This window comes from Peromyscus leucopus, chromosome 6 (genome assembly GCF_004664715.2).
Source record: "Peromyscus leucopus breed LL Stock chromosome 6, UCI_PerLeu_2.1, whole genome shotgun sequence".
Lineage (NCBI taxonomy): Eukaryota > Metazoa > Chordata > Mammalia > Rodentia > Cricetidae > Peromyscus > Peromyscus leucopus.
Genome location: NC_051068.1, coordinates 38,818,792 through 38,842,581, shown reverse-complemented (window position 1 = coordinate 38,842,581; position 23,790 = coordinate 38,818,792). Strand labels below are relative to the sequence as shown.

The following is a 23,790-nucleotide window of genomic DNA, read 5'->3' as shown; positions in this document are numbered from 1 at the left end:
TGAGGGACTATCTGATGGGAGGAAGGGACTTAGTAAGAGGTGAGGAAGGGTGTAGGAGTAATAGGAAGGTGTATTTGTGTTTAAAATGCATACAAGTATTTCAAATGTTACAATAAAACCCATTCTATATGCTAATTAAAAAGAAATAGCTGTAGAAAAATTATTAAAAGAAAAAAATTGTTTCCTACCTAATATATTGGTTCATCTTGAGGCTAGCTTACCAATATTGGCTACTGGGTCATTTTTTTATTTCTTATACTGATATACCCCTAAGAGAATCATGCACTGACTTCAAGTTATCTGTGGAGACCTGCAGAGGTTTCCTAGTGAGAACTTACTCAGGGTCTGAGAATCTGAGCTTACTTTACCCAGCAGTGTTGCATAAGGGGATGATTTGACCTTGGGCATGATTACCAGGTGTTGGGAAGGATCTACACTTGGCTGTACGGTGTGCTTTTATCTTGCTAGGGGAAGGTCTTTTGCTGCACCCCTTGGTATTGTTATAAAAAAGCCTTTTGAATAAAGCCTCAAGGCCATTGGATCCAGGCCCTCCTGGAGCTCTGTGCTTCTGTCTTTCTTCTCATTAACTAGGTCTCTCTACCTAATATTTCTTATCCCTCTCTTCTCCTAAGAACCTAGAAAAGGTGGGAAAGGTAGGAGATGGACACCCACGGACTCCCACAATTATCTCTGCATTTTCCACATGTACATGACACTATGAATATACTAACAAGTAAGAGACTTGTGCCGGTAGTTCTGTCAGCTTCGCACAAGCTGTAGTCGTCTGGGAAGACGGAACCTCAACTGAGGAATTGTCTCCACCAGATTGGCCTGTGGGCACCTTGTTCATTAGTAATTGATGTGACCGGTTCTAAGTCTCAGCTCACTGAGGGCAGTGCCACCCCTGAAGTGTATAAGAAAGCAAGCTGAGCAAAGAGAGCTAAGAAAGCCAGCAAGCAGCATTCCTCCATGGTCTCTATTTCAGTTCCTTCCTCCAGGTTCCTACCTTGAGTTCCTGCCCTGGCTTCCCTCTGTGATGGACTTTGACATCGAAGTAATAGGTGTCGTATACGCTTTCTTCCCCAAGTTGGTTTATTTAGTGTTTTATTACAACAGAAAAACCTAACTAGAACACCAATAATACTATTAATTGACAAAAAAAGTAACTGGAAGCCTGCAGGTTGGCTTAGGTTGCTCGTGCTTCAGTTTTATCAAAACAGGGCTTATTCTAGTCATTCTTTCTGCCTCTTTTTTCAAGTATATATCTTGATTATTCCTTCTAATTAGTATGACAATTACAGAACTTAGAAACAGCAATGATTGTGCTTAATTAAAAGACATGTAAGAATTTGGGCATCTGTTGCTCTGTTTTCATGAATGTTAAGTCTTTAAACCCATTCATTGTCATGATTGTCAAGAAGGTTTTGGGTTTGGGGTTTTTGTTTGTTTATTTTTTAGGTTTGTTTGTTTGTTTTGTATTTTTTTAACTGCTTGGGCTTGGTATAAAATACGTTGATTTAGAGACTGAACTATAAGGTTGTATAATTGCACATTAAATACCATAAAAGATTGTAAATAATGTCAGTGGCATAGAGATGACAGGCAATACAAATTCTATGGGGTGGTTTAAAAGCGGAGGAAGCCAAATAGTTATTGAATGTACAAAATTGAGCTGGGGATTTACCAGTACTGTTTTGACTGTGACTTAATCATCTCCTTTTAAGGGTGGATTATTGAAAAAAAAAGTATTAAGTGAATTATAGTAAGAATTAAAAAAAAAATGACAAACTATCCTGACATATAGGAGAAAGTCCACAGTCCAGAATTCATATGAACTCCAGTTCCCCATGTGCAGCCTTGAGATGTTGGCCAATCAGACATTGCTTAGCTTCACCTTCTTCCTACACAAAGCAGTTAGTATTACTGCATTCCTCATGTTTCATGTAACCATTGAATAAAACTGCATTGAGAAGGGAGAGCTATTTGTTAATAATCTTAAAACACAAATTGCGTTAAGTATGTGACCAAGAAACATGGCAATGCTAGCAACCTATGGATGCTTAATTTTATGGTAGAAATCTAAACAAGATATAAGGCTTAAGAGCAAGGCCTTCCGGTTTTGAAAGTAATTCAGTATTGTGTTCTGACTTCGCTTTTTGTAAGCCATTTAACCCTCAAATGGACATAAATTTAATACTCACTTCGTCAGAATATGTCTGATAAGTAGTTACACTTATAAATTCTGTGGCATACATAGGATCTAAATATAAATGTAATTATTGACATAATTAAATAGGAGAAATTGACTAGAATAGACATAAAACATACTTTGACTTTCTAATAGTTGATATAGGTTATATAAGAGTTGGGAAGTATTACTAATGTTAGGAATAGTTGAAATATCTAGGAATGAAATGACCCTGAGTAGTGATCCTGGGAAAATAAGAACACATTGCAGTCATCTCTCTGTGGTTTGCTGGAGTTGAAGTCTGGAAGGCCAGAGCTTGGTTAGAAATAAACTAGAGAACACAAAGCTATGACATTAGTCTAGAAGGAGATTTGGAAAAATGACAAACTGTGACTGCCAAGACCATACTAAATGCCATATTTCCAAGGCAAGTGTCCACACTTGGACATCAAACATGAACTCTTTCTTCCTTCTTTTTTTTTTAAAAGTTCTTCTCTCATATATTACATCCCATTCTCAGTTTCCCCTCTCTCCTCTCACCCAAGTCCCCCCACACACACCTTCCTTCTCCCTCAGACCCACTCCTCCTCCTATCCCTTCAGGAAGTAGCAAGCCTCCCAAGGGATATAAACCAAATATGGCATATCAAGTTTTTTACAAGACTAGGCACCTCCCCTCATATTAAGCTTGGATGAAGCAACCCAGTAGGAGGAAAGGGTCCCTAAAGGAAGCAAAAGAGTCAGAGATGGCCCTCGCTTTCACTGTTAGGCATCTCATAAGAACACCAACTTATGTAAGTATAATATATATGCAGAGGCCCTAGGCCAGATCCATATAGGTTCCCTAGTTGTTGTTGCTTCAGTCTCTGTGAATTCCTTTGAGTTCTGACCAGTTGATTCTGTAGGTTTTCTGATGGCATCCTTTACCCTTCTGGATCCTATAATATTTCCTCTCCCTTTTCCATATGACTCCCTGAGCTTTGCCTAATGTTTGGCTGTGGGTCTCTGCATCTGCTCCCATCAGTGTTGGATGACGCCTCTCTCATGATGATTATGCTAAGCTCTGGTCTAAGAGTATAGCAGAGTATCATTAGGAATCATTTCTTTGATTTTTTTTGTCAGTTGTGTTTAGTTCTATCCTACATTTTCGGGCTATACAGCCTCTGGGGTCTGGCCCTCCCAGCACTGTCAAGGGTGGGCTCCCTCTCATGGCATGGCTCTTAAGCTGGACCAGTCGACTTTAAGAATATGGTTGGCTCTGCAGAGCTAAGGACCTTGTTTATGCCATCTAGGGTTAATTCTAACTCTGACTCTCTGATTCTGTAATTCTACCTTATGACTGACTTACTCATTATTCACTAGAAATCACTAGGCAATTAGCTGCTGGATATGGAACATGACTAATTTTTACCTAAGCAAGGCAACCACAGCTTTGGCAAGTACATTCATACTGTGGAGCCCAGTTACTTGGGCTTGAATCAAATGAGGCATTCCTACTTCCAAGATGCATTACCTGAGGTGAGTCATTTTCCTTCACACCTATTAAGCAGGAACAGTAGAAGTGTGTTTCTTCTATGCTTCTGGATGCTATCATAAGGTAGAAATGAGCTGGCATTTTTAACACACTTGTGGTATTTGTCACAGAGTAAATCTTCCACAAGTATCATCTGCAGCTACAAATTATTTCTGTAATCCACCAATTAACAAATTCTAGATTGTATTAACCCAACTGTATTAACACAAAGCTCTCTAGAGCCTCTCCCCACAGTGTCTGATATGAAGGGCACGGTATGTGGAGCTTGAGAACTGATCTAGGCCATGCTGACACTACTTGTCCCTGGGCCACATGTTCAGAACATCTGCACCAAACCATCCATCCCAAATTCTCATCAAAAGCTCACATGTGCTGTAACTATAGGGATGAAGCAGTTATTTTAGTCAACTTAGTCCAGTGTCTGTGAGTCAAAATAGTGGAAGCCTGCTAGGGCAGCAGGAGCTATTAACTGTCACCAAATTGGCAGAGGCAATTCTAGAGGAAACATTGGCCCTCGATGGTGTAGGTAGGGATGAGAAAGGAGAAGAAATCTCAGAAGATGCAGCAGAATTTCAGTCTAGTTCTCTGATAATCTCCTTCAGAAGATGGTTCCTCAAGCTGGCAGCACTGACTCAGGCCTGTGATCCTCATTCCTAAGGAGGCTGACAGAGGAGGGTCAACTAAGCCCAAGAATTCATAAGGAACGTCAGCAACATAACATCCTATCATCTCAAAAAAATGGGGCAGCTCTCTCTCTCTCTCTCTCTCTCTCTCTCTCTCTCTCTCTCTCTCTCTCTCTCTGTGTGTGTGTGTGTGTGTGTGTGTGTGCTTGTGTATCACAATAACATCCAGCCTTACAAAAGGATGTCATGACCCTTGACACAATGTGGAAAAAAACATAAAAGATATCATGGCAAGTGAAATAAGCCATATGCAGAAAAAAATATTGTATATTCTCATGTGTGGAGTATTCTTCTAAATAGTCAAATATATAGACTATAGAAAAAGAAGGTTTATGCAAGTGGAGGTGGAAATGGTTACATGTGGATCAGAGGACACAAAGTAACAACTGTAGGGTGAAGGGAATCCAGTGATTTAATGTACAAGGACTATATTTAATAACTCTATTTAAACTACACAGCAGGGGGGTTGGTAGAGAGATGGCTTAGCTGTTAAGAGCACTGGCTGCGCTTCCAGAGGTCCCGAGTTCAATTTCCAGCAACCACATGATGACTCACAACTGTCTGTAATGAGATCTGGTGCCGACATACATGCAGGCAGAACACTGTATATATAATAAATAAATAAATCTTAAAAAAAGAAAAACCCAAACAAAAATAAAATAAAACACAGCACAAGAGTGTATATTGCTGACACATACATTTGCACACACAAGAGAATAAATAAAGTGATAACATGTTTATTTGTTTGATCTTCATGTATCTCATATTCTCCTGTTGTATACCTCAAACATATATAACTAATAAAGAAAAAAAAAAGGGTAGGTGCCTCCCCCAGGGCCAAAGGCTACATGCAAACTTCAGACACCTCAGCTCACCGCTAACTCAACTTGCAAGCAGAAGTAAGGGGAGCGACAGACCCAGGACAACCCACATTAATTAAAGCATGTTTGCGTGTTGGTGTTACCATCATCATCACTAGCATACATTCTTTGTACAGACTAATGGGCTTTATTACATTTTCAAGTATATCACGTGCCTGTGTGTGTTTGTCACCACCGCTGCTGCCCCCACCCCCACCCCCCTCCCCACCCCTCCCCACCCCCCACCCCCGGCTACGAGGTGGAAGAGGTTACAAAAGAAAACGTGAGAAGAGTTACAAAAGAAAGAACGTGTAGCCTCTGAACCAGCCGAGCTTCACAGCCGGCTACCAGGCAGGAAAGCCCAGGGACTTTAAACCCTAGGAGCAAAAACTCAGGCGAGCCTGGGTTGGCGGACTCCGCTGGTGGTCCCGGATCGGATCGATGGCCCCGCCCAGTCCCAGAAGCAGAGGCTCTTGGCTAAGGCTACGTCATCCACTCCGCCCCTCCCCGCCTCCAGCCCCCACAAGCGAAGACCCCCCCGCTTCTCCCAGAGGCTGAGCAGACCCCAAAGAAGGCACAAGTCCATTGGTCCAGAGGCAGAGGTGAGCTGCAGTCAATCCTGCTGCGGAAGTGAAGGAACTCAGGGAGGCTGGCCGATATGGGGGCTGGGGTCCAGGGAGAGACGGGTGGGTGGGCAGAAGGATCCAGGGAAAGGACGGTGCTGGAGGGGAGTGGGGACAAAAGCAGCTTCCAAGGTAAACTCACTTGAGTGACTGAGGCCAGGCAAAACACACGGGAAAGATTATCTGTAGCCTGCGACCCTTTCATAGACACTGATGACACGTTTGTACAAAACAAGCAATTTGAGAGAAACTTCTGGGACGTCAGAAAGAAGGAGTGATTGATTAATAGTTGTGTTTAAGTGACTTTAAAGAGAACTAACATACACTATTAGGGAGGAGGAAGAGCATTACAAAATCTCCAACAGCAGCCGCAGCAGCCGCGCGATAAAGGAAGGCTTTGGTAAGTTTGGAAATGGATGAGAGCATTAAGATTACAGAAGCGCCTCCAGGTCTCTGAACGATCAATTCCTCAGTCATAAACCAGAAAAGACTAACTCATTTGCTCCCTTTGGAAGCAAAGAACTTTCCTTCACTCGGGTGAAGACTTTCCTAGGAAGACTTTCTGTCTCTGCTTATGTTGCAACAGGACTCAAAGCCAAGACAGAAGAGCCCAGGTATTGCCAACTCTTTTGTTATATACAGTTTGAGGCTTAAGTGTACGGGAATCCGTGTGCTATTTATGGCTCCATTCTCTTGTAATTAACTCTCAGGGTGTATATAGTTGCTTCTGTTTCCCAGTCAAACAGAGAATTACCTCCACCTTGTTCCTTCTTTGTTCATCTAATGATAGCAAGTTTACCTGCTATTTTTAATCATGCAAAGAGTATTCGGAACATTCTGTGATTTGGCAGTCACAGGGTAGGCATATAAGTAATCTTTAGTAAGTCTTAATTTGGGTTAAACTCATTCATAACAATCCCACGATGGGTCCACTGGGCTTGCCCCACTTGGGGGTTAAAGATCTCATCTCCTAACAAGCTGAACATAATTCTTCTGTGGTCCTGTCCTGTATCCCTGTGTCTCTGCTTCCAAGCAGAGAAAGAGCAGACAGTATTGTGCCTGCAGGGTCACTGTGGATGCTATAGCTCTGGGCTGAAGTCAGTTTACTGTCCTCCTGGTCAGTAGTTGGCATCGAAATGTTCAATGTGTCCTTTTTGGCAAGGACTTGAAGTCATGTGAGAAAGAGATTTGATCTCTTTTCCAGTGGGTTATTACAGCTGTAAAAGTGTTTTTAGAAGGCTAAATCAAGTGAATAAAATATGTTATACATTAAATGATACAATATTACAAAATTGTTTGATTATATATAGAAGTACATACATAAATGCATATGTGGGATATATATATATACACACACACATATGCCGGCAAAATGTTGGTTATGTCTGAGTGCTGAAATGAGAGAAATGATTTTTTATCTATTTACTGTTGCTGAGTTTTCTAAATTGCACATGTACTATTTTTATAATGTTTTATAATGTTTTGATATTTTAAAGGCTCTTATGCAAACAAGAGACTAAATCTATGAATTCTAATTGCTCCAATATCATTATTATGGTCTCTAATAATAGGTATCCTGCTTTCCAGGAAATGAGAAGCTATAAAGACATTTTCACAATAAAAAGCCCATTTAATGATAAAGTCCAGTGGGAGGCTAGCACACACTGGTTCTATAAAGAGCACATTTTCCATAGTGTCTGCACCAGTTCACAACCCAGGGGTAAGGGTTCCTCTTCCCCCAGATCTCACCAGCATTTGTTGTCATTTATTTTCTTTTTTTTTTTTTTTTTTTTTTTTTTTTGGTTTTTTCGAGACAGGGTTTCTCTGTGTAGCTTTGCGCCTTTCCTGGAGCTCACTTGGTAGTCCAGGCTGGCCTCGAACTCACAGAGATCCGCCTGCCTCTGCCTCCCAAGTGCTGGGATTAAAGGCGTGCGCCACCACGCCCGGCTTATTTTCTTGATGATATGCATTCTGAGTGGGGAGAGAGAGAGCTCAAAGCAACTTTAATTTGCATTTCCCTGGTGGCTAGGAACCTTGGGGACTTCAATCTTCCAAGTCTTTCTTGGCTGTTTTTATTTCTTTCTTCAGAGCTGTTTACTCAGTTGACGAGCCCATTCAGTTACTGGATGATAGGTGGTGGGGTGGTGGTGGTGTTAATTCTTTGTAGTTCTTATGGAAGTTCCTAAAAGAAGACAACCTGAATATAGAAAATAGAACTACCAGTCCATTCCTGGGAATGTAACACAGAGAAATTTGCATAGCAGTGTTTATTGCTGCATTATTCACAACAGTCAGGAAGTAGAATCAACTTACATGTCCATCAAAATACGAATGTATAAAGAAAATGTGGTACATATGCACAGTAGAATTCCATGATGCCGTAAGAAGTGAAATCATGACATTTGCAGGAAATGGATGGAACTGGAAATCATTACGCTTATAAAAATAAGACAGACTCAAAAAGAAAATACCATGTGGCTTCTCTTATGAGCAGAACCCAGATTTACAATCCCATGTGTATATGTGTTTATAATTTTATTTAATTATATACAATTCTAATTTGTACATGTGTGTATAGGGATGCACTTGATAAGAAAGCAGAAACAACCCAGCTAGAGTTGGGGGTCTGAGAGGAAGCAATAGGAAGAAGGGAAGCTAGGAAGAACAAGGCATAATGACACAGGCGCCATGAAGAAATATGTTCATTTGTTTGCTAACTGAAAACAGACTGCAATGGGATGCACAAGACCTGCATCCCAAATGCCAGTGCAGAGAAAGGGAAGTAGATACAAAGTTCCATCCCTAACCAAGAAGCCATTTGCAATTGATGCCTGCTGGGAGTGGGAAATCGGTTTTCTCTAATGGAGTGACATTGAGTAGATCAACCATACTTCAGGGCAGCCCCCATGCCCAATTTTTGTGTTTGCCAACACAAAATTGACTCTGAATATTTTCTGTGTTTTTTGTTTTGTTTTGCTTTTTGTTACTGTTTTGATTTGATTTTCATGTATTTGTTTTGAGAGCAAAAAAAGAAGTTGGGTGGATAGGAAGGTGGGGAGGATCTGGGAAAAGTTGGGGGAGGAGAAAATATGATCAAAATATATCATATGAAAATCTTTAAATAAGGAAAAATGGATTTAAGGTTCATTTGGCAGGAAAGATATGAATCAACCATGTATGACCCTTAAAGAAAATATCCACAATTATTCCCAGAGTCGCTATGTGTGGTGTTACTGGAACTTTGCTTGAACTGTACGTATAACTGTGGTGTGGTGTCTTTTCAGGATGAAGATGGGAGACAGAGAAGTCAGCTGCTTGTTGACCTCCCTCACTGTAGTCTGCCTAGTGGTAACCCCTGGGAGCAGGGCCTGTCCTCACCGCTGTGCCTGTTACGTGCCCACAGAGATGCATTGTACATTTCGGTACCTGACCTCCATTCCAGACGGCATCCCAGCCAATGTGGAACGCATAAATTTAGGGTGTGTGGGCCTTGCCTGATTCCCCTTCTCAGAGAGGGACCACTGATCATCATGGTGACTTGTCCCCCAAACACCTGCGATTACTCTTACTATTTTTTTCTTCTAAAATGAGCTCATAAGAACCTTACATTTGTGGAGACAATAAATATTTTTTCCTGATAGTCTTTTACTAGAACCTTAAGACTCTCTTAGTTGTTTGGGATTCTCATAATTATGGGGCAGCTTAATTCTGAATAAATTTTTACTGGAAAAATTACAGTTTCTGTTAAAAATCATTGTTATAATACAAGGCATGACCAAGCAAGAGGAACTATCCTCCTGTGTAAAAAAAAAAATCATCACCATTTCCTTCTGCATGGTCTTCTGAGATTTATAAATGCCCACATAGCACGTAATGCTAGCCATAGTGAGCTTACTTTAAATACTTGACTTATTAAATCTGACAAATTATGGTGATATTTTAAAGATTATGAGAAATTGTTTGTTTGTATAAATGTACAATCACCAACAGGAAAGACCGACATTGTGTTCTCCCTATGAGCTGCCCTTGGGCTGAGTGCTGTATGTATTCACTCACTGGTTGTCCTGGCTAGTTTTACATCAACTTGACACAAGCTAGAATCACTGGAGATGAAGAAGCCTCAATTGAGAAAATGCCACAATACTATCAGGTTATAGGTAGGCTTGTAGGGCATTTTCTTAATTAGTGATTGATGGGGGATGGCCCAGCCCATTGTGGGTGATGTCATCCCTGGACTGGTGGTCCTGGGTTTTATAAGAAAGCAGGCTGAGCAAGCCATGAGGAATAAGCCAGTAAGCAGCACTCCTCCATGGCCTCTGAATCAGCTCCCGCCTCCAGGTTCCTGCCCTGTTTGAGTTCCTGTCCTGACTTCCTCCAATGATAAACAGTGATGTAGAAGTGTAAGTCAAACAAACTCTGTCCTCCCTGGTTTTGTTTTTGGTCATAGTGTTTCATCACAGCAGTAACAAACTAACGCTAACTAAGACACTGGTGTTCATAGCACCTTTGAACTCAATTCTGTTATCTATCCTTTATAGCTGAAGAAACTGGAACACAAAATGTTTCCAGATTTTACCCAAGAGTCACACAAGCCTTTCTGGGCCTGAGCTCAGAGTCTCACTCATGTGGACTTCAGTGCCAGGCCTCTTAACCACTGATTACCTCAACCTGCAAGTGTGAGGACACAGTGCCAAAGAGAAAGCCTGAGTCTTAGCATCCACAAAGAAAATGATAGGCTCAAGCAGATGCTAGTGTATGCATAAATACTTGAGAATGGGAAGGGATGTGGAGGCATGATTAAGAGGTTGCAAGGACTGGGTGGGAAGTGGAACTTCTGCAGTCAAGCGCAGTATTTCGAGAACTCTCTTGGGAACACAGTGACAGAGGGGCTTTTCTGTTTGTTTCTGCTTTGACATTTGAACTTTAACTGACAGACTCAGCTGATGCCCAAAATGACTTTTTCTTCAGGTACAACAGCCTTGCTAGATTGGCAGAAGATGATTTTTATGGGCTGGACAAACTGGAGTTACTCCTGCTGCACAGTAACGGCATTCACACAGTCCCCGACAAGACCTTCTCCAGTTTGCATTCCTTGCAGGTGAGAAGGGTCGAGGGTGATGGAGAGTTAGAAGTGCGGTAGAACTGTGAGCTATACCCCCAGAGCTGTCTATCCCCATGGAATAGAAAATGAACATTCTGTAAACTACGGGCAGATATCAAGGAAGGATTTTACATGTGGAAATTAGAATATTAAGAAAATGCTGGGGGACTGAGTAAAATGCTTACACAAGTATAGGACCTAAGTTTGGATCCCCAGCAGACACATAAAAACACATCATGGTGGCAAACAACACCTGCGATCTCAGTCCTAGAAGCAGTGGTAGCAGAGTGACTGGCCAATAGAGAGTCACTGGCCAGCCACTCTATCCAATCAGTGAGCTCCATATTCAGTGGGAGAACTTGACTCAAAAACTAATGTGGAAAGCACAAGGAAGACACCTAGCATCTGGTCTCTACACATGCATGCACAAGAGATCACACACAGAAGGAAAGAAACAAGGAAGGAAGGACAGCTGGAAGGAGAGTGGGAGAGGATAGGAGGGGACCGGAGGGGAGTGAAGGGAGAGGAAACAGATTCAGAGGCCAAGGTTTCTCATACTCCCCAGCTAACCACAAAAGAAATCGACTTCTAGGGATTACTAAACCTTCAAAATTTATCCCTAAAATGCCATTTCTAGTTGTTTGTCTGGAAGTAGAATAGGAGAGTCTTTAACATGGCAGCATTTTATAAATCATTATAAATTTTCAGTTTGCTTTATTTACTTGTTTATCCTCTACCAACTTTAAACTGAAGTTGCAAATGCTCACACAAATGAATAAAACATTGTAAAGCCAGGTGGTGGTGGTGCACACCTTTAATCCCAGCACTCAGGAGGTAGAGGCAGGCAGATCTCTGTGAGTGTGAGGCCAGCCTGGTCTACAGAGTGAGACCCAGGAAAGGTACAAAGCTACACAGAGAAACCCTGTCTCAAAAAAAAAATTGTAAGAATTATCATACACCTAAGTGAGAAATTAAAGGATTAAATAAATCTATCAATAAGAATAAGGAGAACAAAAGAGAATGTACATAAAGCACTTACTCTGCTTATAACCTTGACACTTTTGAGAAGCTAATTCATGCTGCATGAATTAAAAACTGTTCAACTCTTTAAATAAACACACTGTTCAGGGAAAGCATAATAGAGTTTATGTTATATATCATTCATCATAACTTGCATATAACAAATAATAGCAATCAAAGCAATAATATCCACTGTTCACAGAGCCTTTAAATGTCAAGCCAGAGTTATGTTTGGTGTTTTGAAGTAGGGAGCATTGAGTGTAGTGTATGTATGTGATGATGCTGATTTGGCTAGATAAGGCTACATTTGGGACATGTAACTTTAGGAGGAACTGATCCTGTATCCTTCATGGAATTCTCCACCTATTTTATTCTCTTAGCCAGGTTTTCCTCTGACTAAGAAACATTAGGTTTGAGGTTGTACTCCCAGGTGGCATTTAGGCCAAAACTTACCAGTTTGACTCTTATTTATTGTAGAATTTGGCATTTCAGAAAAGCCTCTTTTGTAGAGATGACAATTTGAGTCAAATAGGAAAATGAGTAGGAAGTCACAGTTTTTATAAGTATTTCATGTTCTTTTTTTTTTAAATAGTATGTTCAACTAAATAGAAAGGGATTTGATAAATACTAAGGCATCATGAAACATTCAAAATTATTTGGCCTCCAATTCAGAATCAATTAAATTCATATTATTGAAAAAGACAGCATGCCAGATGTCCAGCAGCTGGTGAGTGGATAAACAGACTGTGTAACATGCATACAATGTAGAAACAAAAAGGAATGAAGAGTTGGTATGTGCTACAACGTCTCAGGAACATCTGGCTAAGTGAAGGAAGCCAGGCACAAAATGCCACATGGTGTATGATTCTAGTTATATGAAATGTTTAAAATACACGAATCTTTAGAAACAGAGAGAAAATTATTAGAGTGAAGGAAAGACAAAAATAACTGTGGATGTCAACTGGTCTTAATTTGAGGAAATGACAGTTTCCTAAGCTGGAATAGTAGAGGTGGATCTAGTTATACCAGTGGGTATACTAAAAACCGATGTGCTGTGCTCTAAGAAGGGCCTAAAGGAGGGACATGAGAGAGTAAAATGAGGTAATGGGGACAGAGAGTCACCTAAAAGCGGAAGGGGAATCATTTGGGGGAGGATAGGAACCAACGGAGTGGGCAGGGCAATGGAAGGTCATGGGAGGCAGATACTGGCAAAGCACAATGATATATATTATGGAGATGTCATAATGACACTATAATTAAGAACAAAACGTCTTTTGACTACATCTCAACTAAGATGTGGTAAATGGGGAAAATTGAAGTCCATAGATAGTCTTATTTATATATAAAGTGTTTCTTCTACTTCTCCAGCTCTTTTCCTTCTCCTTCTTCAGGATGTTTTTCACTACACACAAAAGTAGGCAGGAGAGTGTAATGAACTCAGGGAAGCAATGGAGGGTGAGGAAGGGAACCAGCCAGGGAGGCCAGGGGGAGGGAAATGAATTCCACAGTGTACCACATGATTTTGTAGTATAATCTTAAAAAAGAAGATAATTGAAATACTCCAGTGCACTGATCACCCAGCTTCAGTAGTTATCCGAGTGTGACAGATCGTGTCTCACTTGCACCCTGAGCATCACATTCCGCTGAGCTATTTTGAAACCAATCCAAGTTATGATGCTTGATCTTATACACAATAAAAGATTAAAGAGACTTTAAAAGTAACTACAACACACTATCTTATATATTATAACTTTAGTGATAATTCCTTAATACTAACAACTGTTTGTATGTGTCCTAATTTCTCTGTTATTGTCACATTCAATTGGCAACTAATTTGTTTGAATTAGGTTTTAATTAAGGTAGGCACATTTCATAGGATTAATCTCAACATATTTCTATATTCATAAACTTTTATTTTTTATGACAGTTCCTTTGACAAAACAAATATGTTCATATCTTTATTTGCAGGTCTTAAAACTGAGCTATAACAAAGTCCAAATAATTCAGAAGGATACTTTTTATGGGCTCAGGAGCTTGACCCGGTTGCACATGGATCACAACAGCATTGAGTTTATCAACCCTGAGGCATTTTATGGACTCACCTCGCTCCGCCTGGTACATTTAGAAGGAAATCGGCTCACAAAGCTCCATCCAGACACATTTGTCTCATTAAGCTATCTCCAGATATTTAAAACCTCTTTCATTAAGTACCTGTACTTGTCTGATAACTTCCTGACCTCCCTCCCAAAAGAAATGGTCTCCTACATGCCAAACCTAGAAAGCCTCTATTTGCACGGAAACCCATGGACCTGTGACTGCCATTTAAAGTGGTTGTCTGACTGGATACGGGGAAAGCCAGGTATCTATACTGTTTGTTTCTTAGTACTAATTAAATAGAATAACCAGCTGGAGGTGCTTTATCTGTAATAGAAAGGCCTAGATCATGTAGACGCAGAAAATGAAGTCCCCAAAATAACCAGTGACAGTGATCTCTGTACCCCTACAGCTGTGTTTGTATCACAGCGGGAAAACAGGAAGCTCTGTCTGGGAAGCTGACAATCTTTCCTACTTGGCACTCTGTGGCTTAAAGTACCAAGGCCATGCTTCTTGGCCCAACTGTAAGGTCTTCTAGTGTGGCACAGGCCAGTCCTCAGCCTCTCTAAAAGCCGTCCTCCCTTCCCCTTCCCAGGCAGGCACTTTCCTTCCAGCTCCTGACACACCACAGCTGTTTCTGCACTGAACCCTGCAGCACTGAACCCTGCTGTTGCCGCTGCCTGGAGCAATCCCCTTCCTTCTCAGCTTCCTCTGTTCCCAGGTAGAAGCTCTGCTCAGCATTTCCTCTCCAGGAGAGTCACACTGCTTATGTACCCCAGCCACATCAGAATCAGGACCTCAACACTCCTGTAGTTTGCTCTTGTTTACTTTCTTGAATGAATATTATACTATACTTACAGAATTTACTTATAGAATGAAAAGTCTGCTGCCTTTGCTATGTTTAATTTATCTATCCTTAGCCTCTACAATACATCTGGGACACAGTATGTACTTAATATTTTTTGTTAAACTGTTATTATATAGGTAAAAAGAAATGAGTTCACCATGTATCTATTAGTTATCTATGGTCTTACTATGTCTCAAACATGTGTGTATGAAAATATATAAAAATGTATGTGTCATGTACCAATATACAATGCACATATATGCCATATAGTTACATACATACATACATATATATCAAATGCATATATATATATATACATATATATCAAATACAAACAAACCTTTAGGACTAAAATTTTTCAGTCATGTCTAAATGACAGGTTCCATTGTGCTTTTGCTCTCTTACTGACAATTTTACAAGACTCATGAATTAATCAATCACCTCTATACTTAGAAATTTTTTCTTCCACTCCAAGCAGTCTGATAGCCTCTCCTAGGCAGCATGGCAGTTTCTCTGACACTTCCTGCAGTCCAAAGTTAATATATTCATCTCTACTTGCATCTTCCATTCTTTAGTTCCACAAAACTCTTGGATTGCATTTCAACAGAGAGACTTTTTCCATTTTCCTGACATGCATTTGTTCATGGATATAAAACTTGAGTCTTGCTGATCTGGTCTTATGCATATCTATGTATGCCACCTCTTTACAATGCCAAATCATAGTGTAGTCTTCATAAAACCATCTCAAGTAGCAAACCTAACAAATATTTGCAACAGAATTGAAAACAACATAAAAGCTACAACAATATTTCTAGGGAGACACATGGTAATGGCTGTAGAGAGACTGCAAGTGGCCAATTGCTACCATCAGACATATTTATCTCAATTTATAAGTGAAAATGTACAAACATCAGGGTCATAGAATTAGTCCTGCCAGCTGCCTTTCTTCCTGACATTTCCCTTCACCCTTCTATCCTCACCCACTCCTCTTTCGTGAACTGCATCTTTCTTGGAAACCCCTCGACCAGGGTTTGGACATATAGATCAACAAACAGAGCATACTGTCCAGTGGGAAGACAACCAACCAAACAATGCTTTCTAATTGTGAATGCTGAAGGTTAAGCCAGGGAAAGCAGAGGGCACCATAAGAGGTAAAGTAGGGAGCCCACTGGAAATAAGTGTTGATCATACTGAGTCCTCGAGGAATGTGTAATTAGTGATGGTACTGGGTATGTCAGACAAACAGCTCGTGCCAGAGCTTGGCATTGAATGAGGGCTGAGGGATGGAAAACACTTGTGTGGGACTGGAAACTGGTGTGAACGGAATGAAGTGACAGTCAGACTTGAATCTGAGCCAACCCGAGGCATGTTAGCTCTGGTCCAGGCATGAGCTGCAATGAACATCCCAAGATATGAACGCAATGTTGTGATGTGGTTTAACTAAGCCAGAAGTTAGCTATGCCTTCTGCTTCATGAGGTCAGATCCAGGGCACTGACAAGCAGGTAAGGGTCACATATTGTCAGTAGGTGGTGGATGGCATTGGAAGGAGCTCCTTACGATGGTTCAAAGCTTTTTATTCCTTCTACCTACCTCCTCTGCACAATATTATTCTACAAAATTAGGTGAACGATGATTGATCAAATTTTACCTGGTATAGTAGTGTTCCCTTATCCATGAAGGATACATCCCAGGACTTGCAGTGGATGCAGAAAACCATAGGAACTACCAAACAATACCGTGTTTATCTCTGCACACTGTGGCCCTAACTTTGGAAGTTTAAAGTACAGTAGCAAAATTAACATAGGTTTCTTTTTCATTCTTCCTCATTTCACAGCTACATTTTCACTGTTAATCAAAGAACTTCAGCATGTGGTTTGCAATGTGTTGTTTTGTTTTGTTCTTTCCTAAGTTGAGAGGTTTCTTCTGAAAGGAACCATTTCCATAGCTTCTCCCCGGCATATCTGATTGTCAGCATCACCACTCTTGTGTTTGAGGGTATGCCTAATAAAATAGGGATTACTTGGATACAAACGCTATGATACCATGATAGTTTATGCGATGCCGGAGATTATTGCTTAGTAGCTATTAAGCATGGAGCATATGCTATACACATACACTAGAAAGAAGGATTGTGTCCCGTGCTGGGGGTGAGGCCCACTGAGACAACAGGAGATTTCATCAGAGTACTCAGAACTGCATGTGATATCAAATTTATGTTTCTTTTGGAATTTTCCAACCCATATATTCAGACCATGGTTGTCTTCAGATGAGAGGGCTGGTATATACCTAAAGGGTTTAAAGTCTTTGGCCAGAGCGACTTTGCCCTTTACAAGGAAGCTGTACATATGTGAAGCTGTTCTCAGGATTTACATCTAAGACATCTAATGTTTCAGTTACCTGCTGTGTTCAATAACAGTATAGGAACTATTATGTGGGACAGTGTGGAAGTCTCAGACTGTGATTTGTTTCAGAAAAAAATCTATACCTCTTATTTAGTATTGAATGACCAGCTTTTTAAAATAGGCTCATCAGAGCAATATTTAAAATATTTAAAGTGCCCAATATGGCATCTCATTACCCAAACAGGACTCCTGTTAGTAGTGTATGATTTGCAAACTCTGACATTACCAGACACGAGTCTTTCCCCTCCCCCATTACACTTGGCTCTCTAGTACTGAGTCTATCTTATCCAACAGGACCATCACTAAACCTGGACTGGCCATCCCAACTACCTTCCATGTTCTATCAATACTCACATCTTATTGGCTGGTTTTATCCACATCTTCGTCTCTGCTGTCTGCATCTCTCCATCTCTATTTCTACTAAGCTAGAACACAAACTGCTCTTGTAGATAATGGAAAAATGCTTGGATTTTTAGTGCTATCCCACAATTTAGAGATTTTCAAGCAGGTTACCTTTTAATGTATAGTCAAGTTCTGTGACTATCTTAAAACCTTGGCATGAGAAGCTGAAGTGTTATGAATTAAAGTGCTGAACATGAGCTTATGATTTTGTTTCTCTAGATAAGGAAATGGTTCATTCAATGAATATTAATTAAGTACTAAATATATAGCCAGGTCTTAGTATCCAGGCCTAATAAATACAGCTGTGAATAAGGCAAATAAAACCCCTGTGACTGTGCATATTGTATTGTAGCATGATGTGTGGAAATATGTTTTCTAGAAATCATTTCAGAAACTTCTTTGAACTCTAGTGAAAATATTTCTTCAAAGTATTCATGTGTTAATTTGTAAAGAGGCCACATTTTTTTAAAATAATTAAATTATCATTTTTTCCTAGGTATAATAAAATGCAAGAAAGACAGAAGCCCCTCCAGTCCTCAGCAGTGTCCCCTCTGCATGAACCCCAGGGTCTCTAAAGGCAGACCCTTTGCTACGGTACCAGCTGGAGCTTTCCTGTGTACAAAGCCAACCATTGACCCATCACAGAAGCCAAAGAGCCTGGCTATTCAGGAAGACAATGGATCTGCCTTCCTGTCACCCCAAGATTTCATAAAACCTTTCGGTTCCCTGTCTTTGAACATGACAGACCTGTCTGGAAACAAGGCCCATGTGGTCTGTAGTATCCAAAAGCCATCCAGGACATTGCCAGTTGCATTCACTGAAGAAAATGACTACATCATGCTAAATATGTCATTTTCAACAAATCTGGTGTGCCGTGTAGATCATAATCACATTCAGACAGTGTGGCAACTATTGGCTTTGTACAGTGACTCTCCTCTGAGACTGGAAAGGAAGCCACAGCTTACTGGGACTCCACAGCTGTCCTCCAAATATAAACAGGTGGCTCTTCTGCCTGAAGACATTTTTACCAACATAGAGGCTGATTTCAGAGCCGATCCTTTTTGGCTCCAACAAGAAAAAGTTTTCTTGCAGCTGAACAGAAACACCACCACACTTGGCACATTACAGATCCAGTTCTCCAGTGATGCTCAAATCACTTTACCGAGGGCAGAGATGAGACCAGTGAGACTCAAATGGACTATGATTCCGATAATGAACAATACCAAACTGGAACACACTGTTTTGGCTGGTGGCACTATTGCCCTGGACTGTCCGGGCCAAGGTGACCCTTCACCTCACTTGGAATGGCTTCTAGCCGATGGGAGTAAAGTGAGAGCCCCTTACGTTAGTGAGGATGGGCGAATCCTAATAGACAAAAAAGGAAAATTGGAACTCCAGATGGCTGACAGCTTTGACACGGGCCTTTACCACTGCATAAGCACCAACTATGAAGATGCTGACATTCTTACCTATAGGATAACTGTGGTAGAGCCCCATGTCGAAAACATGCATGAAAACAGAGTTCAACAAACAGTGGTCTCTGGTGAGACACTCGATCTTCCATGCCATTCCACTGGTATTCCAGATGCTTCTATTAGCTGGGTTCTTCCAGAAACACTGTGTTCTCTCAGTCATCAAGAGACAGGCAAATTCTTAACAATGGGACCTTAAGAATATTACAAGTTACCCTAACAGACCAAGGTCATTATCGCTGTGTAGCGGCCAACCCATCAGGGGTGGATTTTTCCATTTTTCAAGTTTCGGTCCAAATGAAAGGCCAAAGGTCACTTGAGCATGATCGGGAAGCAGATGGATCTGGACTTGGAGAACCCAATCCCAGTGTTCCCCTTAGGCAGCCACCATCTTTAAAACTCTCTGCATCAGCTTTGACAGGGGCAGAGGCTGGAAAACAAGTCTCCAGGATACGTAAGAAGGACAAATATAGAGAGTTCATACATCGACGGCGTGGGGATTCCACACTCCGGCTTTTCAGGGAGCATAGGAGGCAGTTCCCTCTCTCTGCTCGGAGAATTGACCCACAACACTGGGCAGCACTTTTAGAGAAAGCAAAAAAGAATCCTGTGCCAAAGCAGCAAGAAAATACCACAGTAGAGCCAGTGCCGCTGGGTGCTCCACTTGTGGCGCTCCCTGCTGAGGAAGAACACGCTTCCGGCATGATTTCTCTAGATGAAGAATCCACAGTTCAGAAAACTAAAGCTTCTGGTGTCACAGAACGGTCATCAACTGCTGACTCCAGACCAGTATCTTATGGCTTTGTGACAAGTGTAACTTCTGGCATAGAAGTTTTCTCTACTATGAATCCACAAATACTACCATCTAATCACCGTCCTGATTTCAAAATATCCAAGGTTATTGACACCACAGCTGTGTCAAGGAGTATACACCCAACTGCAGCAAGCAAACTAGAAAATGCAACCAACCAAAATTCAAGCATTATCTTTCCATCAGTATCTGGAGTAACTGAAATTCAGGATGCTGTTCAGATGGGGAGAAAGCATCTTCCCAAAGTACACACCCAGTCCCAGGGGGAACCATGGCTGCTGATGGCTGTGCCAACATGCTAAGTATCTGCACCAGCAAAGCTGATACAGTCTTGCCATCAGCAAATCCAACAGAGGATTATGGGCATCACACACTTACAACAGGAGAGAGCCGAGCGAGGAATAATGACACTTCTTCTCACACTGCTAAAGATCCTAGCTTCCCCAAGCACCTTTCAGATTCACATACTGCTGCCCCTTCTCTATTTCACATGCCTAGAAACAGTACCACTAACTTCCCCTTGTCCAGGCACTTTGGGAGACAGAGCAGAGGACGACTTATAAGCCCATATAGAACCCCAGTTCTCAGACGGCATAGATATAAGATTGTGAGGCCAGCACTCAAGGGACCTGCTAATGAAAGTACTAGTGAATTTTCAACAACAGAGCCCAACAGGATGTGCCCAACCTGTTCTTCTACAGAGAGGCTCACCCTGGCTACTACAGCATGGTCCATTCCAGGCTCATCCCTCAGCACCCTCCCCAGAGCTATCATCACCGGGGACATAGCAGAAAAGTCTACCACTGTGGTTCAGAACCCAGCATTATTATTTAAGAACAAACAAAATGTAGATATTGAGACATTAACAACTACTATAAAATATTTCAGAGATGAAAGTACCCAAGTGACTCCCAATGAAGCAAGCATGACTTCTGCTCCAACACCTGTATCCCTGGAAAAAAAACCAGTAGACAATAGTGGTTACCCAAGTGTGTCTAGTACCATCCAAGCTGAAAGAGATTCAGTGGTGACAACACCACTTTCCAGTCTGCTCAGCAAACCCTCGATGCCAACAAAAGCAACAAACAAAAAATTCTCAAGAAGGAAAATTCCCCGGCACCAAATCTTTATAAATAACCATAGCAAAAAAGGGATGTTAAAGAATCTGTATCAGTTTGGTTTACAAAAGAACACAGCCACACTGTTTCCCCAAATAGCTCTTCTTTTACCCACAGATCATAGTCCCCCCTTACCTTCTACAACAGTCTCTGCAACTCTGATGCAAACTCTGTCTGCAGCAATGGCTTCCACTCACCACAATGCCACTGAAGGTGCCAGAAGTCTCTCAGGTGGCAAGCAGCAGCCCTTCACCAACTCCTCCCCAGTGCTTCCTAGTGCCACAAGCAAGGGAGGTAGTACAATGACCTTCCTGTCAATGGAAACTGCCACCCTGGCAACTCCTGCTGCCCCTGAATCTGTCATTATCTCTGAAACCCAAATAGCAAGTTCCAAAGAAGCAAAAGACCAAATAAAGCGGCTTCAGAAGAGCAGGCATGACCCAAACACCACCCCAGGGCAGAGTTTGGGCTTCAGCATGTATCCGGCTCCAACAGCAGCTGACACTTCCTCGACTTTCACTCACTCGTCACAACAAGACACTAGCACAATTGTAAGCACAGTTGCTCTCCACTCAGAAACCAGTCTCTTGGGCCTAACTGAAGTGTCACAGAAGTGTACTCAGACTTTGGGAAATACAACAGCTTCAGAAAGGACTTTGTTCAACCTATCACAGGAGGTAACCACCATGAAAAGAGCTTCAGACATACCACCATTCCTCATCAGTGGGGCACCTCTGATGCCCATTCCTTCCCCTCCTCCCTTTACTAGGGGTGTGGTTACAGACAGTGAGGTCACACCCACATCGATTTTCAAGACGATGACCAATAGAATGGTCACCATTAATGAATCCTCAAAGCACAATAGAGATCTGCAGCAATCCTCAGCAGAGCCTGGCCCAGATCCCAGGATGGGAACTGGAGCCACTTATTCTACCTCCTCTAATCTGTTCCTTTCAACACCTGTGCCAACATTAAGAATAAATAAACCACAGAATTCTAAATGGAAGCCCTCTCCCTGGCCAGAAAACCACTTTCAGCGCAAGTCATACTCAGAAACTATTGTAAAGGGCAAAAGACCAGCAGGGAGCATGTGGTCCCCTCTCAGCTTTCCAGAGGCTAGCACCCATGCCTTACACTGGAATGGACAGAAGCATGCCGAGAGTGTCTTTGATAAGAAACCTGTTCAAAACCCAACTTCCAAACTCCTTCCCTCTGGCTCTTTACCTAGAACTATATTGGAAAAACCAAGAATAATTGGAGGAAAGGCTGCAAGTTTTACTATTCCAACCAACTCCGATGCCTTTCTTCCCTGTGAGGCTGTTGGAAACCCCCTGCCCACCATCCACTGGACCAGAGTCTCACCAGGTATTTGGAACCATTAACAATACCTTAATTATAAAACAAGGACATGATAGTATCTTTCAGAGTTGTCTTTAAAGTACCAACACTAGTTTTAAATTTCTCCAAAATATAAAACCTATTGATATCCTCATTTGACATTTGCATATTCCTCATTAGAAGAAATTTTTTTTAGATTTTACTTTTTAAGTGTGTGTGCAAAAATGTATGTGCAAATGTGTGCATGCATGCATGTGTGCATGTGTGCATGTGCACACATTAGGGCAGGTGCCTTAGGAAAGAGGTACCAGATTCCCTGGAACTGGAGCTCTCTCTCCAACCCCTATTAGAAGGTTTTAAATTTTAGATTTATTTTGTGTATGAGTGTTAGGCCTTCATGTGTGTATATGTACATATGTACCTTATATGCACACAGGTCAGAAGAGGGGGTCATACCTCCTGGAACTGGAACTGCAAATGATTGTGAACCAGCATGTGGGCATTGGGAACTGAACATAGGTCCTCTGCAAGAGCAACAAGTGCTCTTACCTGCTAAGCCATCTCCCCAGCCCCTACTAGGATGTTTTTTAATGTGTTAAGAAGAGTTTGGTAGGACAACTAGATGGCTCCATGTGTAAAGGGAAACTAATGCCAAGCCTGATGACCTGAGTTCAATTCCTGGGACAGATATGGTCGAAAGAGAGAACCAACTCCCACAGGTTGTTTTCTGATCTCTACACACTGGCAATGGCATGTATGTGCCCATATATACACACAAAAATCAGCATGTGCCTATACATACATACACAAATCAATAAAATGTAATGATAAAGTTTAAACAAATAGTTTTTAAGGCTAGATAGAATGGCACATGCATATACTCCAAGCAATGAGGATGAGTTCAATGCCAGTCTGAGCTAAAAAATTAGATCCCATCTCAAAACAAGTTTTTAAAAAATAGTTTGGGCCAATTGGTTATCTGATATTAAATGGTCTGCATTAAAATCTTATACATACAGGTAACATAGGGCTGAGAAGATTGTTTTATTTATTTATATATATACTTATTATAATTTATATGCTATACACACACACACACATATATATAAACAATAATTTAAGAGAAAGAGGCCATAAATTTGAAAAAGAGAAAGAGTGGGGTACAGGGGAGGAGCTGAAGGAAGGAAGGGGGGGTAAATGATCTAATCATATTGTAATATCAAAAATAAAAACATTAAAATGAGTAATTTGTTAAAGCCAACAAAAATACTTTGAAAGTAGATCAAATGTACATATA

The 23,790-nt window shown here is 41.2% G+C and overlaps 1 protein-coding gene across 1 annotated transcript in view; it reads left to right on the top strand.

Moving 5' to 3' along the window:
- Positions 1-5,910: 5,910 nt before the first annotated feature.
- Igsf10 (immunoglobulin superfamily member 10) overlaps positions 5,911-23,790 on the top strand; it is a 28,513-nt gene continuing 10,633 nt past the window's right edge. The window contains 7 exon segments of the mRNA XM_028882174.2: positions 5,911-6,501; positions 9,172-9,366; positions 10,856-10,985; positions 13,977-14,367; positions 18,251-19,363; positions 19,366-20,267; positions 20,270-22,520. Of these exon segments, the coding sequence (XP_028738007.1) occupies positions 9,173-9,366; positions 10,856-10,985; positions 13,977-14,367; positions 18,251-19,363; positions 19,366-20,267; positions 20,270-22,520 (4,981 nt within the window). The 5' untranslated portion in view covers positions 5,911-6,501; position 9,172.